The sequence below is a fragment of the Oncorhynchus keta genome, chromosome 34 (genome assembly GCF_023373465.1).
Source record: "Oncorhynchus keta strain PuntledgeMale-10-30-2019 chromosome 34, Oket_V2, whole genome shotgun sequence".
NCBI classification, from domain to species: Eukaryota; Metazoa; Chordata; class Actinopteri; order Salmoniformes; family Salmonidae; genus Oncorhynchus; species Oncorhynchus keta.
The window spans coordinates 3,245,270-3,262,624 of record NC_068454.1 but is presented as its reverse complement, the minus strand read 5'-3'; the positions used below and the strand labels follow the sequence as shown (position 1 = coordinate 3,262,624).

The window sequence follows — 17,355 nt, the reverse complement described above, 5'->3', positions numbered from 1 at the left end:
ATCTCCTTCCATATATAGTGTGGGATTAGATGTATCTCCTTCCATATATAGTGTGGGATTAGATGTATCTCCTTCCATATACATTGTGGGATTAGATGTATCTCCTTCCATATATAGTGTGGGATTAGATGGTAATATAGTGCTGGGATTAGATGTATCTCCTTCAATATAAGATGTGGGATTAGATGTATCTCTCCATATATAGTGTGGGATTAGGCCCTGGTATCTCCTATCCACTATAGTGGAAATTAGATGGTATCTCCTTCCATTTTTGGGATTAGATGTATCTCCTTAATATATTTGTGGGATTAGATGTATCTCAAACATATATAGTGTGGGATTAGATTATCTCCTTCCATATATAGTGTGGGATTAGGTAGCTCCTTCCAGAGAGTTTGGGATTAATGTATGGCCTTCTAAAACCAGGAAGGATTAGAGATCTCCTTCCAAACAGGAGAGGGCACTTCCAGAGGTTACATGAGCTCCTTCCATATAAGTGTGGGATTAGATGATCTCCTTCCAATGGTGTGGATTAGAAACTTCCAGTGTGGGAACATACCTTCCATATATTTGGTTACAATCTCCTTCATTGTGTGGGATTAAGTATCTCTTGCCTAGTGTGGGATTAGATGTATCTCCTTCCAGATATAGTGTGGGATTAGATAGTTCCTTCCATTTAAAGTGGGATTAGATAGTCACATAGAACATTGTTAGATTAGATGTTGTCATTTGGGGAGAGGTAATCAGGTTCGAATGGCCTCATCAAGATTTCAACCTTCTCCGATATAGTACACCACTTGGGCCCTGGTGTGTATCCACTTATAATAAGGTTATTTTTCAACCTTAATTCTTGTCGATGATGGAGATATTTATGAATATTTGTTCTCTGCCATCCTTCCGGCTCAAGCTGAATTTATAAGTTTATAATTTGGCCTTCTAAAACCAGGAAGGATGAGAGGAAACAGGAGAGGGCACTCCAGAGGTTACATGAGCTGGCCGAACAACGCAGAGAGGTCCAATGGTGTGTATAGAAACCCAGTAACATACCTCCAGGATTTGGTTACAATCATTGGTCCAAGTACCTCTTGCCTACGGGATGTGATCTGTCACAGATAATGTTTAATAGTTCCTGACATTTAAAGCGGGCTAATAGTCACAAAGAACATCTTCAGGTTGTAATGTTGTCATTTCTGCTTTTAATCAGGTTCGAATGGCATCATTTCAACCTTCTTGTCCTGCTGGGTGTATTTATAATTTATAATTTCAACCTTCTTTTCCTGCTAGCTGTATTTATAATTTATAATTTCAACCTTCTTTTCCTGCTAGCTGTATTTATAATTTATAATTTCAACCTTCTTTTCCTGCTAGCTGTATTTATAATTTATAATTTCAACCTTCTCTTCCTGCTAGCTGTATTTATAATTTATAATTTCAACCTTCTTGTCCTGCTGGGTGTATTCATAATTACAACCATCTTGTCCTGCTGGGTTCATTTATAGTTTTAACCATCTTGTCCTGCTGGGTGTATTCATAATTACAACCATCTTGTCCTGCTGGGTTTATTCATAATTACAACCATCTTGTCCTGCTGGGTTTATTCATAATTACAACCATCTTGTCCTGCTGGGTTTATTCATAATTACAACCATCTTGTCCTGCTGGGTTTATTCATAATTACAACCATCTTGTCCTGCTGGGTTTATTCATAATTACAACCATCTTGTCCTGCTGGGTTTATTCATAATTACAACCATCTTGTCCTGCTGGGTTTATTCCTAATTACAACCATCTTGTCCTGCTGGGTTTATTCATAATTACAACCATCTTGTCCTGCTGGGTTTATTCATAATTACAACCATCTTGTCCTGCTGGGTTTATTCATAATTACAACCATCTTGTCCTGCTGGGTTTATTCATAATTACAACCATCTTGTCCTGCTGGGTTTATTCATAATTACAACCATCTTGTCCTGCTGGGTTTATTATTCATAATTACAACCATCTTGTCCTGCTGGGTTTATTCATAATTACAACCATCTTGTCCTGCTGGGTTTATTCATAATTACAACCATCTTGTCCTGCTGGGTTTATTCATAATTACAACCATCTTGTCCTGCTGGGTTTATTCATAATTACAACCATCTTGTCCTGCTGGGTTTATTCATAATTACAACCATCTTGTCCTGCTGGGTTTATTCATAATTACAACCATCTTGTCCTGCTGGGTTTATTCATAATTACAACCATCTTGTCCTGCTGGGTTTATTCATAATTACAACCATCTTGTCCTGCTGGGTTTATTCATAATTACAACCATCTTGTCCTGCTGGGTTTATTCATAATTACAACCATCTTGTCCTGCTGGGTTTATTCATAATTACAACCATCTTGTCCTGCTGGGTTTATTCATAATTACAACCATCTTGTCCTGCTGGGTTTATTCATAATTACAACCATCTTGTCCTGCTGGGTTTATTCATAATTACAACCATCTTGTCCTGCTGGGTTTATTGATAATTACAACCATCTTGTCCTGCTGGGTTTATTCATAATTACAACCATCTTGTCCTGCTGGGTTTATTTATAGTTTTAACCATCTTGTCCTGCTGGGTTTATTCATAATTACAACCATCTTGTCCTGCTGGGTTTATTCATAATTACAACCATCTTGTCCTGCTGGGTTTATTCATAATTACAACCATCTTGTCCTGCTGGGTTTATTTATAGTTTTAACCATCTTGTCCTGCTGGGTTTATTCATAATTACAACCATCTTGTCCTGCTGGGTTTATTCATAATTACAACCATCTTGTCCTGCTGGGTTTATTCATAATTACAACCATCTTGTCCTGCTGGGTTTATTCATAATTACAACCATCTTGTCCTGCTGGGTTTATTTATAGTTTTAACCATCTTGTCCTGCTGGGTTTATTCATAATTACAACCATCTTGTCCTGCTGGGTTTATTCATAATTACAACCATCTTGTCCTGCTGGGTTTATTTATAGTTTTAACCATCTTGTCCTGCTGGGTTTATTCATAATTACAACCATCTTGTCCTGCTGGGTTTATTCATAATTACAACCATCTTGTCCTGCTGGGTTTATTCATAATTACAACCATCTTGTCCTGCTGGGTTTATTTATAGTTTTAACCATCTTGTCCTGCTGGGTTTATTTATAGTTTTAACCATCTTGTCCTGCTGGGTTTATTTATAGTTTTAACCATCTTGTCCTGCTGGGTTTATTTATAGTTTTAACCATCTTGTCCTGCTGGGTGTATTTATAGTTTTAACCATCTTGGTTACACTCTAAAAAGAAAAGGTTCCTAAATTATCCTTTAGGGGTTCTTCAAACGTAAACTGTTGGGGAACCCTCATACGGGTGAAGTCAGAAGTTTACGTACATTTAGGTTGGAGTCATTTTTAAACCACTCCACAAATTTCTTGTTAACAAACTATAGTTTTGGCAAGTCGGTTAGGACATCTATTTTGTGCATGACACAAGTCATTTTTCCAACAATTGGTTTACACACAGATTATTTCACTTAGAATTCACGGTGTCACAATTTCAGTGGGTCAGCAGTTTACATACACTAAGTTGACTGTGCCTTTAAACAGCTTGGAAAACTCCAGAAAATGATGTCATGGCTTTAGAAGCTTCTGATAGGCTAATTGACATCATTTGATTCATTTGGAGGTGTACCTGTGGATGTATTTCAAGGCCTGCCTTCAAACTCAGTGCCTCTTTGCTTGACATCATGGGAAAATCAAAGGAAATAAACCAAGATCTCAAAAAACAATTGTAGACCTCCACAAGTCTGGTTCATCCTTGGGAGTAATTTCCAAACGCCTGAAGGTACCACGTTCATCTGTACAAACAATAGTACGCAAGTATAAACACCATGGGAGCACGCAGCCGTCATACCACTCAGGAAGGAGACGCGTTCTGTCTCCTAGAGATGAACATACTTTGGTGCAAAAAGTGTAGGGCTAAACAACAGCAAAGAACAACAGCAAAGGACTTTGTGAAGATGCTGTAGGAAACAGGTACAACATATCTAAATCCACAGTAAAATCCTATATCGACAACCTGAAAGGCCGCTCAGCAAGGAAAAAGCCACTACTCCCAAACCGCCATAAAAAAAAGACAGACTAGGGTTTGCAACCTCACATGTAATTGTTGCATTGTGTGTTTAAAGTTTTGTTACATTTTTAATTTCACCTTTATTTTACTAGGCAAGTCAGTTTAAGAACAAATTCTTATTTTCAATGACGGCCTAGGAATAAAAAAAAAATCTAAATTTGAGGTAAACTCCCAGCAGAGTCCCAAGTCCAATGGGTATATCCTCTGGCGTGTTGATGTTGATGTGTTGATGTTCTCCGTTTCCATAGTGACTGGAAAGGTTTCCTGTTATATTCATCAGAGATGTCGGGAGAGTGATGTCTGTGAATCCATTTGATTTTTATTTTTTATTATACAGATGTTTAATAAAACATGCATACGACAGTATTAATATATTTTTTATTTTTTTGTGGTAATTTATTTAACTAGGCACGTCCTTGTTCATTGTTCATGGGGTAGAACAACAGATTTTTACCTTGTCAGCCCGGGGGATTCGATCCAGTGCTCTAACCACTAGGTTACCTACCACCTCTACACTCTAACCACTAGGTTACCTACCACCTCTACACTCTAACCACTAGGTTACCTACCACCTCTACACTCTAACCACTAGGTTACCTACCACCTCTACACTCTAACCACTAGGTTACCTACCACCTACACCTAACCACTAGGTTACCTACCACTCTACACTCTAACCACTAGGTTACCTGCCACCTCTACACTCTAACCACTAGGTTACCCTAGGCCACCTCTACACTCTAACCACTAGGTTACCTACCACCTCTACACTCTAACCACTAGGTTACCTGCCACCTCTAACCACTAGGTTACCTGCCACCACTAACCAGGTTACCTACCACCTCTACACTCTAACCACTAGGTTACCTACCACCTCTACACTCTAACCACTAGGTTACCTACCACCTCTACACTCTAACCACTAGGTTACCTACCACCTCTACACTCTAACCACTAGGTTACCTACCACCTCTACACTCTAACCACTAGGTTACCTACCACCTCTACACTCTAACCACTAGGTTACCTACCACCTCTACACTCTAACCACTAGGTTACCTACCACCTCTACACTCTAACCACTAGGTTACCTACCACCTCTACACTCTAACCACTAGGTTACCTACCACCTCTACACTCTAACCACTAGGTTACCTGCCACCTCTACACTCTAACCACTAGGTTACCTGCCACCTCTACACTCTAACCACTAGGTTACCTACACCACCCTAGGTTACCTACACTCTAACCACTAGGTTACCTACCACCTCTACACTCTAACCACTAGGTTACCTACCACCCTCTACACTCTAACCACTAGGTTACCTACCACCTCTACACTCTAACCACTAGGGCTAACCCTGCCGCCTCTACACTCTAACCACTAGGCTACCCTGCCTAACCCTCTACACTCTAAACACTAGGTTACCTACCACCTCTACACTCTAACCACTAGGTTACCTACCACCTCTACACTCTAACCACTAGGTTACCTACCACCTCTACACTCTAACCACTAGGTTACCTGCCACCTCTACACTCTAACCACTAGGTTACCTACCACCTCTACACTCTAACCACTAGGTTACCACCTCTACACTCTAACCACTAGGTTACCTGCCACCTCTACACTCTAACCACTAGGTTACCTGCCACCTCTACACTCTAACCACTAGGTTACCTGCCACCTCTACACTCTAACCACTAGGTTACCACCTCTACACTCTAACCACTAGGTTACCTACCACCTCTACACTCTAACCACTAGGTTACCTACCACCTCTACACTCTAACCACTAGGTTACCTACCACCTCTACACTCTAACCACTAGGTTACCTACCACCTCTACACTCTAACCACTAGGTTACCACCTCTACACTCTAACCACTAGGTTACCTGCCACCTCTACACTCTAACCACTAGGTTACCTCTACACTCTAACCGCTAGGTTACACTCTAACCACTAGGTTACCTACCACCTCTACACTCTAACCACTAGGTTTACCTACACCACCTAGGTTACCTACCACCTCTACACTCTAACCACTAGGTTACCTACCACCTCTACACTCTAACCACTAGGTTACCTACCACCTCTACACTCTAACCACTAGGTTACCTACCACCTCTACCACTCTAAACACTAGGTTACCTGCCACCTCTACACTCTAACCACTAGGTTACCTGCCACCTCTACACTCTAACCACTAGGCTACCCTGCCACCTCTACACTCTAACCACTAGGTTACCTGCCACCTCTACACTCTAACCACTAGGTTACCTACCACCTCTACACTCTAACCACCTAACCACCTCTACACTCTAAGGTTACCTACCACCTCTACACTCTAACCACTAGGTTACCTACCACCTCTAACCACTCTAACCACTAGGTTACCTGCCACCTCTACACTCTAACCACTAGGTTACCTGCCACCTCTACACTCTAACCACTAGGTTACCTGCCACCTCTACACTCTAACCACTAGGTTACCTACCACCTCTACACGCTAGGTTCTAACCACTAGGTTACCTAACCATAGGTTACCTCTACACTCTAACCACTAGGTTACCTACCACCTCTACACTCTAACCACTAGGTTACCTGCCACCTCTACACTCTAACCACTAGGTTACCTGCCACCTCTACACTCTAACCGCTAGGTTACCTTCCACCTCTACACTCTAACCACTAGGTTACCTACCACCTCTACACTCTAACCACTAGGTTACCTGCCACCTCTACACTCTAACCGCTAGGTTACCTGCCACCCCTACACTCTAACCACTAGGTTACCTACCACCTCTACACTCTAACCACTAGGTTACCTGCCACCCCTACACTCTAACCACTAGGTTACCTACCACCTCTACACTCTAACCACTAGGTTACCTGCCACCTCTACACTCTAACCACTAGGTTACCTACCACCTCTACACTCTAACCACTAGGTTACCTGCCACCTCTACACTCTAACCACTAGGTTACCTACCACCTCTACACTCTAACCACTAGGTTACCTACCACCTCTACACTCTAACCACTAGGTTACCTGCCACCTCTACACTCTAACCACTAGGTTACCTACCACCTCTACACTCTAACCACTAGGTTACCTGCCACCTCTACACTCTAACCACTAGGTTACCTACCACCTCTACACTCTAACCACTAGGTTACCTGCCACCTCTACACTCTAACCACTAGGTTACCTGCCACCTCTACACTCTAACCACTAGGTTACCTACCACCTCTACACTCTAACCACTAGGTTACCTGCCACCTCTACACTCTAACCACTAGGTTACCTGCCACCTCTACACTCTAACCGCTAGGTTACCTGCCACCCCACCTCTACACTCTAACCACCTAGGTTACCTGCCACCTCTACACTCTAACCACTAGGTTACCTGCCACCTCTACACTCTAACCACTAGGTTACCCTGCCACCCACCTCTAACCACTAGGTTACCACCACCTAACCACTAGGTTACCTACCACCTCTACACTCTAACCACTAGGTTACCTGCCACCTCTACACTCTAACCACTAGGTTACCTACCACCTCTACACTCTAACCACTAGGTTACCTGCCACCTCTACACTCTAACCACTAGGTTACCTACCACCTCTACACTCTAACCACTAGGTTACCTACCACCTCTACACTCTAACCACTAGGTTACCTACCACCTCTACACTCTAACCACTAGGTTACCTGCCACCTCTACACTCTAACCACTAGGTTACCTGCCACCTCTACACTCTAACCACTAGGTTACCTGCCACCCTTGACTATAGTGGTTTTCATGCACATCCCATGTCCATAATGTAAACATCTATGGGATATTCATTGAAGAGGTAAGAGAGGAAGATGTGATCTGCATAACATACCTTTGTTTACATTTACATTTACATTTAAGTCATTTAGCAGACGCTCTTATCCAGAGCGACAAATTGTTTAACTCCTCGTCTGCATACCTGCAGACACAGACGCAAAGTGAGTCATCTGCACCCAATACAGCTTTCAACATATTCTCATAGCCTACTCTTTGTTGATTGATATCCATTGAATTGTGTTCATTTTCTGCTTCAGAAAGATTTGCATAAATTGCAAAAGATGTATATGGAATTATCATGAAACAATTACGTTTAGATCATACAAAGGACAAACCTTACCTTAAATTGAGGAGAGCTTTATTACATTTTTTTTTTCAGTTAAGTGCCTACATCTGCTGTCCTATCAAATTTAAATCCAAATGTTTTAGTTGTGCAATTCCTTCAAGAACCCCCCCCACACCTACTAAGGAGGTTCCTCGATGAACCGTACCTCCTAACCTTTTTTGGGGAAATTGTCAGTGCCAAGAACCCTAAGGTTCTTCAAAGAACTGTGAGGATCAAAGCAGAACCCTTGTTGAAGAAGATAAATAAATAAACTGTAAAATGGATATACTGGATACACTGTATAACTGAAGTGTACACTGCAGCCATCTAGGTTTGAGTCCTTGCTTAAGTATATCCACATGAATTATGAGCATTAATATCCTTGAGGGATTTGCACATAACAACGGAGTAACATGTATTCATTCAAATGTTTATTTTTCTATTTCAGCGCTCCAGGCAGTGGCCCCAAGTTCAAGTCTACTACTGTAGCTGTGGACGCCAGCTGCAGAGAGACTGATGGACTGTCAGAAGAGAGCCACAACTCCACCGTGCTGGAGACCGGCACCCACAACCACACCACAGGCACCAGCACTGGCCTGGCCTCCAACAGCAAGACCCAGCAGACATCGTACTGGCCGTACAACGGCAAGGCCAAGAAACAAACCTACAAAAGGCACAAGATCGCCTTCTCGTTCTCATTCCCAAAGAAAGCATCGGTGAAGCTGGATTCTGCAGCGGCCGTGTTCTGTGAGAACACTGAGGAGGGTTCTAAAGAACGTACCGGAACACGGAAGCTCAGAATTCCCCTCGTTGAGCTGAACGTCCCTGTGTCAACCACTGCAGAGGAGAAAGGACGGGGTTTTGCGGGTGTGGAGATTAACGGCACTAAGCCTGGCGATCTTAGCCCTAACGGTGTTAGTGAGGGGAGCCAGAAGTCATCAGATACACTGTCCAGGTCTGACATCCCCATGCCTCCACAGGCATCACATCTGTATTCTGTGCTGGTTAACTCGGAGGACATCGCCAGACATTATGTGTCCTCTGTCTCCCAATCACCTGCATCCCTTTGTCACATTCCCCTAGATGACCCAGACACAGTATTAGATACACAGAACTCTGAGGAAACTCAGAAAAACGGCTCAACAGAGGCTGAACCGGAAACATGTAAACAGCAACAAGTTCATAAAGTAGAAAGGAGTGTCTCGGGGGAAGAACACTTCTCCATTAGCAGTTCTGATGGTCCCCCTGAGAACGTCTCCTCCTCCTCCTCTCAGTCCTCTGAGCGTCCTGGGACTGCGAGAGAGAAAGGAGAAGACATTAAGGTGGTGGTGAAGACCCTGTCGTGTCCTTTCACCAAGCCCAGTCAGCCGTTCTTCTCTGTGCTCAGCAAAGATGGATACACTGTTCTCCAATGGCCTTCAGAGATGCTGACCTTCACCAGGACAGAGCCCTGTCTCTCCTACAGCTGCAATCCACTCCATTTTGACTTTAGGGCCTCGCAGCAGTCGCAGAGCAGGGCGAAGGTTCGTACTGGTGACAGTCAGAGTAAGACGGAGCCGAGGTTATCTGAGGCGTTGTGTATCGGCTCAACCTCTGTCTGTTCTGAGGAACTAATAAACAACAAGCACAACAAAGAGGCCTACTCAAGGCCAGACCATCATATCCCTATCAGAGATGACAGGGAGACAGTGGAGAGGAAGGATTGTCTCATATGTGATCACCACATGAGTGACATAGACACAGAAATCGGCAGCTTGCAACTGAAGAGACACAGCAGAGTCTACAGCAGTGGTGAATCTAGTAGTCAGTCAAAAGATCAGACTGGCAAGAGAGCAGCAGGCATCAAGAAATGGAAATCCAGAGACCGGCGCCATTACAGGAGCCACAAGAAGAAGAAGAGAAGGAGACGGAGAAGGAGGAGAGGAGGATATGAGGAAGAGAGGCACAGAGAGACTGAGACGGATGGAGGTGTGGAGAGCGATGCAGAGAAACGCAACAAATTCCAGAGACCGTCGGAGTGTCGGGAAGGACTTGATAGCCAATTTAGAGGCCCCACTTCACAGCCATTAGAGAAGTCAAAGCAATCAGCTCAAAATCAGGCTGACAGCGGCCACGCTGCTCCCTCTGCCACAGAGGACAGGGAGAGAGAGAGGGTGAAAATAGTGAGGGAGGAGAGACGTGGGGAGGAGAGAGAGGGGGAAGAGAGAGAAGGGGAGGAGAGAGAGGAGAGGGAGAAAGAGAGGAGCAGACAGGAAACAGCAGGCAGTCTAAGCGGATCAGCGGGCAGCCTCAGTCTCTGTGATGAGGGCGTCACGGATTCTGAAAAGGTGTTCGGGAACGACGGCAGGAGAGACCCAGTCGATCCATCAACAGAACAGAGAAACGCTGCGGGACACGACTCACAGAGCTCACAGAGCCCACAGAGCCCACTGAGCTCACAGAGCTCACAGAGCCCACAGAGCCCACAGAGCCCACAGAGCTCACAGAGCCCACAGAGCTCACAGAGCCACGACAAACCCTGCACAGAGAACCCCGCTGGGGCTGTTAGACAAAAACGAACCATGGTGATGACACATCTGTCACCACAAAGCCCAGGGACCATTACCCAAAAACCAAGCATGACTAAATCCCTTTCAACAGAGAGCTGTGGTAAAGACTGTTGTTGTATCGGTCGATCGTTGAGAAGGAAGCGGACAGCATCATCTTTGCTTGATGCTGATGAGCAACGCTTTGACCACCAGGTCCCATGCACCAAGTGTCAGTCACCTGTAATGGTAGAGCCCAATGGGCCAGATGGTTCAGTGGTTGAGGGGGGGTCCTCTTGGTCTGTCTGTGTTTCCTGTGGTGGGGCGGGGAGACGGAGGAAGAGGCAGAGAGGGGACAGTTATGCTCCTCACATCTCAGAACCTCCTGTAGGTCACAATGTTCACATCTCAGAACCTCCTGTAGGTCACAATGTTCTCATCTCAGACCTTCCTGTAGATCACAATGTTCTCATCTCAGACCCTCCTGTAGGTCACAATGTTCTCATCTCAGACCCTCCTGTAGGTCACAATGTTCTCATCTCAGACCTTCCTGTAGGTCACAATGTTCACATCTCAGAACCTCCTGTAGGTCACAATGTTCACATCTCAGACCCTCCTATAGGTCACAATGTTCACATCTCAGACCCTCCTGTAGGTCACAATGTTCTCATCTCAGACCCTCCTGTAGGTCACAATGTTCACATCTCAGAACCTCCTGTAGGTCACAATGTTCACATCTCAGAACCTCCTGTAGATCACAATGTTCTCATCTCAGACCTTCCTGTAGATCACAATGTTCTCATCTCAGACCTTCCTGTAGGTCACAATGTTCACATCTCAGAACCTCCTGTAGGTCACAATGTTCTCATCTCAGACCTTCCTGTAGGTCACAATGTTCTCATCTCAGAACCTCCTGTAGGTCACAATGTTCACATCTCAGACCCTCCTGTAGGTCACAATGTTCACATGGCAGAACCTCCTGTGGATATACAGTCTGATGACAGATGTAAGATGAACCTCCAGAATCTAATGAATACGTATGTAGAATACCCTGTTGTTAAAGGTCCACTGGCCAGCTGTAGTGCCCCGAGTCAGCCAGCTGTAGAGCGCAGCAGTAAGCCAATGGGAGGCTCTCTTCGGCTCCAGATTCAGAACAATGTTCCCAGCGTCAAAGAAGACAGTTCTTCCTCTCCGTCTCTACCTGGGCCTGTACAAGATCCCCCAAATCCCCCGGAAATAATCAGTATTACTAATGAAAACAAACACATCACTATTTGTCTCCAAAACTCTCCCAATGTTTCTCTCCCGATCATGGTACATAATCTAGAAATGAGCAACAATGGAGAAGATTGTATAACAAGACAAACACTGACAGTAGCAGCTCATGTCAGTCCACTAGGTGCGAGAGAGATCACCCCTCCATTCATCACTCCACAGAGGTTTCAGATACAGAATACGGGCCCGGACAAGTCCTGTCAGCATAGTTTCCAGAGCTATCCCAACCAACAGAGGTGCCACAGCCCCCAGCCTCCCCAGGGTCATACCCAGCACCAGAGGTGTTATCCTGGGATTAGGGTTAATGACGAGATGGGGATCAGGGAGGGCCTGAGGCTAGGAGGCCTTAACATTACAGGCAGCCTGTGTAGTCCCTATCATAGACCCGCTAGCCCTTTCCACAATCACAGACCTCCGAGTTTCCATCCGCAGCACCCGTCTGACGGCATGGAGAAACACCACTGTGTCCTTCAAATCCAGACCCATAGACACATCCTCCATCACCATCGGCAACACCAGGTGTTCCCAGGGAAGATGAAGCCTGTCCTGCCTGGGTCTCCTGTCCCCATGTCTCCCTCCTGTCCTCCCATGCTCCACCCCGTCCACCTGTCTCCCGTGCCTAACGGGTCCATCACCATTCTCCACCACCAGCACCACCATGCCTACCACCATGCAGCCTTCCTGCCCCCTCATCCCCAGCCCCCGCTCTTCCCCCAGGTCCTGCCGGTCCCAGTCAGCCGCCGGCCTATGGGAGCGGATGTGTGTCCCCCTGGACCTTCTCCCTTTCTTACCTCAACATCGCATCTCTCTGTTGTGGCCCCGCCCAGTTTACATCACCACCCGATGGCAGTGACGTTCCACGCCATGCCCCGCCCAAACATGTTCCCTCCCTCGATGCTTCAGTCACACCCACATCCCACCGTCATCCCACTGCAGCCCATGTTTTAAGACATCACATCCCCAGTGCAGCCCATGTTTTAAGACATCACATCCCCACTTGCAGCCCATGTTTTAAGACATCACATCCCCAGTGCAGCCCATGTTTTAAGACATCACATCCCCACTTGCAGCCCATGTTTTAAGACATCACATCCCCACTTGCAGCCCATGTTTTAAGACATCACATCCCCAGTGCAGCCCATGTTTTAAGACATCACATCCCCAGTGCAGCCCATGTTTTAAGACATTGTATCCCCACTTGCAGCCCATGTTTTAAGACATCACATCCCCAGTGCAGCCCATGTTTTAAGACATCACTTCCCCAGTGCAGCCCATGTTTTAAGACATTGTATCCCCACTTGCAGCCCATGTTTTAAGACATTGTATCCCCACTGCAGACTATTCAATCATGTTTCCTTTTGTTGCTTCCAACAAAACATGTAATTTACTTCCAGCTCATACTTTTTACCCCCATGTAGTTATGTAATTATCTTCCTGTAACATCCTGTTGTATCAGGGGCAAGGCTTCTGTAGTATTCAGAGTGATACGTGCTTTTCATGAAGACTACACTAGACAGAAATATTTCCTTTGGAGAGACAATCAAGCATAACTAAAGCATTAAGACGTGTGTGTGTGTGTGTGTGTGTGTGCACATTTAACAAAAACTAAAACAGTGTGATGTAGAAACTGTCCCAGGTAGAGTCATTATTAAAGTCTGTGGTATTTCTATAGTCTGTTGTTTTTATTTTATTTTGCCAGTCAAGTGCTTCAATAGTCTACCTTTGGGCATTTTAATGCAATTCTAGTTCAATTAAACATGAACACACACACACACACACACACACAATAAAGTGTTGTATCTGGTGTAATAGCACGTGTCGATGACGTTCACTCCACGTTCATTTGCTTTCCTAAATGATGACAATTCATTCATGTAACATTTACCCCTGAGTTGATCCAGATCCTACAGTATAAAGTTTGTCCTAAAATATGTTTTTTTTTTGTTTTGTTGTTGTAAAGATTAACCCATCTGACTCTAAAATTAATTTAGACCACTCTATTTGTATTTATTCATTTATTTATTTATTAATTCTATTTTACAGCCATCCCTCCTTAGTTTAATTAATTTAGACCACTCTATTTGTATTTATTCATTTATTTATTTATTAATTCTATTTTACAGCCATCCCTCCTTAGTTTAATTAATTTAGACCACTCTATTTGTATTTATTCATTTATTTATTTATTAATTCTATTTTACAGCCATCCCTCCTTAGTTTAATTAATTTAGACCACTCTATTTGTATTTATTCATTTATTTATTTATTAATTCTATTTTACAGCCATCCCTCCTTAGTTTCTGAACAAGAAACACAACTAATATTCTGATGGTTCTGGTTCTGATGACTTCGATGTTACACGTCTTCATATTTGACATAAATGTTGACCCCTTTCTGATTCAGAAGTAGGATAGCAAAGACAAAATGGGTTAAAATGTCTAATCAACTCGTTTTCTTTTGTATAAAACATGACCTAAGTGTCTTTATAATCACATATAATAATAAAAATGTTTTTAAAAAAACACAGATTTGACATGTAAACCTGGTTACCGTGTGGTTTCAAGCCTCTCCATAGGTCTTCGTGTAGCTGTAATACAGTAGATATATATACACTCCCCTACATATTTATTTGGACTGTGAAGCTAAAACAAATGTAATGTGGCTCTGTACCGCAGCATTTTGGATTTGAGATTAAAAAAAAAAAAAAAAAAATGAAATGTTTATATGAGGCGTACAGAATGTCACCTTTAATTTGAAGGTGTGTTGATACTGTTTAGAAAGGCGTCCGTTTTAATGGCCTGTATCTAGTTCCTCCATTTAAAAGTATTTGGACAAATTCCCTTAAAGTGTATTACATTTTTTTTTGTCAAAGGAATGAATGGTCAACAATGTATTGTGTCATTTTGGAGTGACTTTTATTGTAAATGAGAGTAGAATATGTTTCCCGAACACCACTACATTAATAATATGTGTGCTATCCTTGATTATGTATGAATCATGAATTATTCATGAGCGAATCATGAATTATTCATGAGTGATACATTAAATTATTCATGAATAATGATCATGACAAAAATGACAAAAATCATAACCCCCTGAACATGTCTCACTCATCATTATTCACGATGATCTGTTTTATATTTTATTTGACCTTTATTTAACAAGGCAGGTCTGTCTAAGAACAAATTCTTATTTACAATGACGGCCTACGCAGGCCAGATCTGGACGACGCTGGGTCAATTGTGCGCCGCCCTATGGGACTCCCAATCACGGCCGGTTGTGATACTACAGCCCGGAATCGAACCAGGGTGTCTGTAGTGACGCCTCAAGCACTGAGATGCAGTGCCTTTCGACCGACGAACCACTCTGGAGCACAAAAATCACAGCAGCATCCACATCTATTGGTAAATAGCCCACCCATTTTCACCTACCTCATTCCCATACTGTTTTTATACTGTTTTTTATTTATTTACTTTTCTGCTCTTTAGCACACCAATATCTCTACCTGTACATGACCATCTGATCATTTATCACTCCAGTGTTAATCTGCAAAATTGTATTATTCGCCTACCTCCTCATGCCTTTTGCACACATTGTATATAGACTGCCCATTTTTTCTACTGTGTTATTGACTCGTTAATTGTTTACTCCATGTGTAACTCTGTGTTGTCTGTTCACACTGCTATGCTTTATCTTGGCCAGGTCGCAGTTGCAAATGAGAACTTGTTCTCAACTAGCCTACCTGGTTAAATAAAGGTGTTCTCAACTAGCCTACCTGGTTAAATAAAGGTGTTCTCAACTAGCCTACTTGGTTAAATAAAGGTGAAATAAAGTAAAATAAAAAAATAAAATGTCGACATTTTCAGAAACATGTTATATTCTTTCAAGAAACAAAAATAAAGTGAACGAAATGACACGATGCCATTATTTACCATTCATTTCAATCACGGCCTCGACATAATCTGAAAACGCCACCCAAAACAAACATCAAATGCACATAAACAAGTTTAGTAGAGACACAAGCTCGATGTAATTAAATGAATTAAAAGAAATCGCTTCACTGTCCAGATAAATACGTAAGGGAGCGTAGCTGTTGCCGGGATTTAAAAAAAAACTGTCCTACCATTCTGTAATATAATTAATTCCACTTGCTCTGAGAAAAAGAAGACATGTTGTAAATTAGACATATTTATATTGTAAAATACACTTCTGTTTTTATAGCACCCTGATGAATTATTATCAGCATTCAACTATGTTTTTACTAAAATTGTGTCAACAGATAAATAAATAAATTAAGCAGATATATTCCTACTTCTTGAGTCTCTTTGTTTTGAGATGTGTCTGTATGAGATGTGTCTGTGTCTGTTGTGAGATGTGTCTGTATGAGATGTGTCTGTTGTGAGATGTGTCTGTATGAGATGTGTCTGTATGAGATGTGTCTGTGTTGAGATGTGTCTGTTGTGAGATGTATCTGTATGAGATGTGTCTGTGTGTGAGATGTGTCTGTATGAGATGTGTCTGTGTGAGATGTGTCTGTGTGAGATGTGTCTGTGTCTGTGTGAGATGTGTCTGTGTGAGATGTGTCTGTATGAGATGTGTCTGTTGTGAGATGTGTCTGTTGTGAGATGTGTCTGTGTGAGATGTGTCTGTATGAGATGTGTCTGTGTGAGATGTGTCTGTGTGAGATGTGTCTGTGTGAGATGTGTCTGTATGAGATGTGTCTGTGTGAGATGTGTCTGTTGTGAGATGTGTCTGTTGTGAGATGTGTCTGTTGTGAGATGTGTCTATATGAGATGTGTCTGTGTGAGATGTGTCTGTGTGAGATGTGTCTGTGTGAGATGTGTCTATTGGGAGATGTGTCTGTATGAGATTTGTCTGTGTGAGATGTGTCTGTGTGAGATGTGTCTGTGTGAGATGTGTCTGTGTGAGATGTGTCTGTGTCTGTGTGAGATGTGTCTGTGTCTGTGTCTGTGTGAGATGTGTCTGTGTGAGATGTGTCTGTATGAGATGTGTCTGTGTCTGTGTCTGTGTGAGATGTGTCTGTGTGAGATGTGTCTGTTGTGAGATGTGTCTGTGTCTGTGTGAGATGTGTCTGTATGAGATGTGTCTGTATGAGATGTGTCTGTATGAGATGTGTCTGTGTGAGATGTGTCTGTATGAGATGTGTCTGTGTTGTTGTGAGATGTGTCTGTTGTGAGATGTGTCTGTGTGAGATGTGTCTATTGGGAGATGTGTCTGTATGAGA

At 43.1% G+C, this 17,355-nt stretch overlaps 1 protein-coding gene across 1 annotated transcript in view; it reads left to right on the top strand.

Moving 5' to 3' along the window:
• Positions 1-16,421, top strand: part of znf804a (zinc finger protein 804A) — a 164,506-nt gene extending 148,085 nt beyond the window's left edge. The window contains exons 3-4 of the mRNA XM_052492592.1: positions 921-1,021; positions 8,759-16,421. Coding sequence (XP_052348552.1) covers positions 921-1,021; positions 8,759-13,058 — 4,401 coding nt within the window. The 3' untranslated portion in view covers positions 13,059-16,421. The remainder of the gene's footprint in view (positions 1-920; positions 1,022-8,758) is intronic.
• The last annotated feature ends 934 nt before the right edge of the window (positions 16,422-17,355 follow it).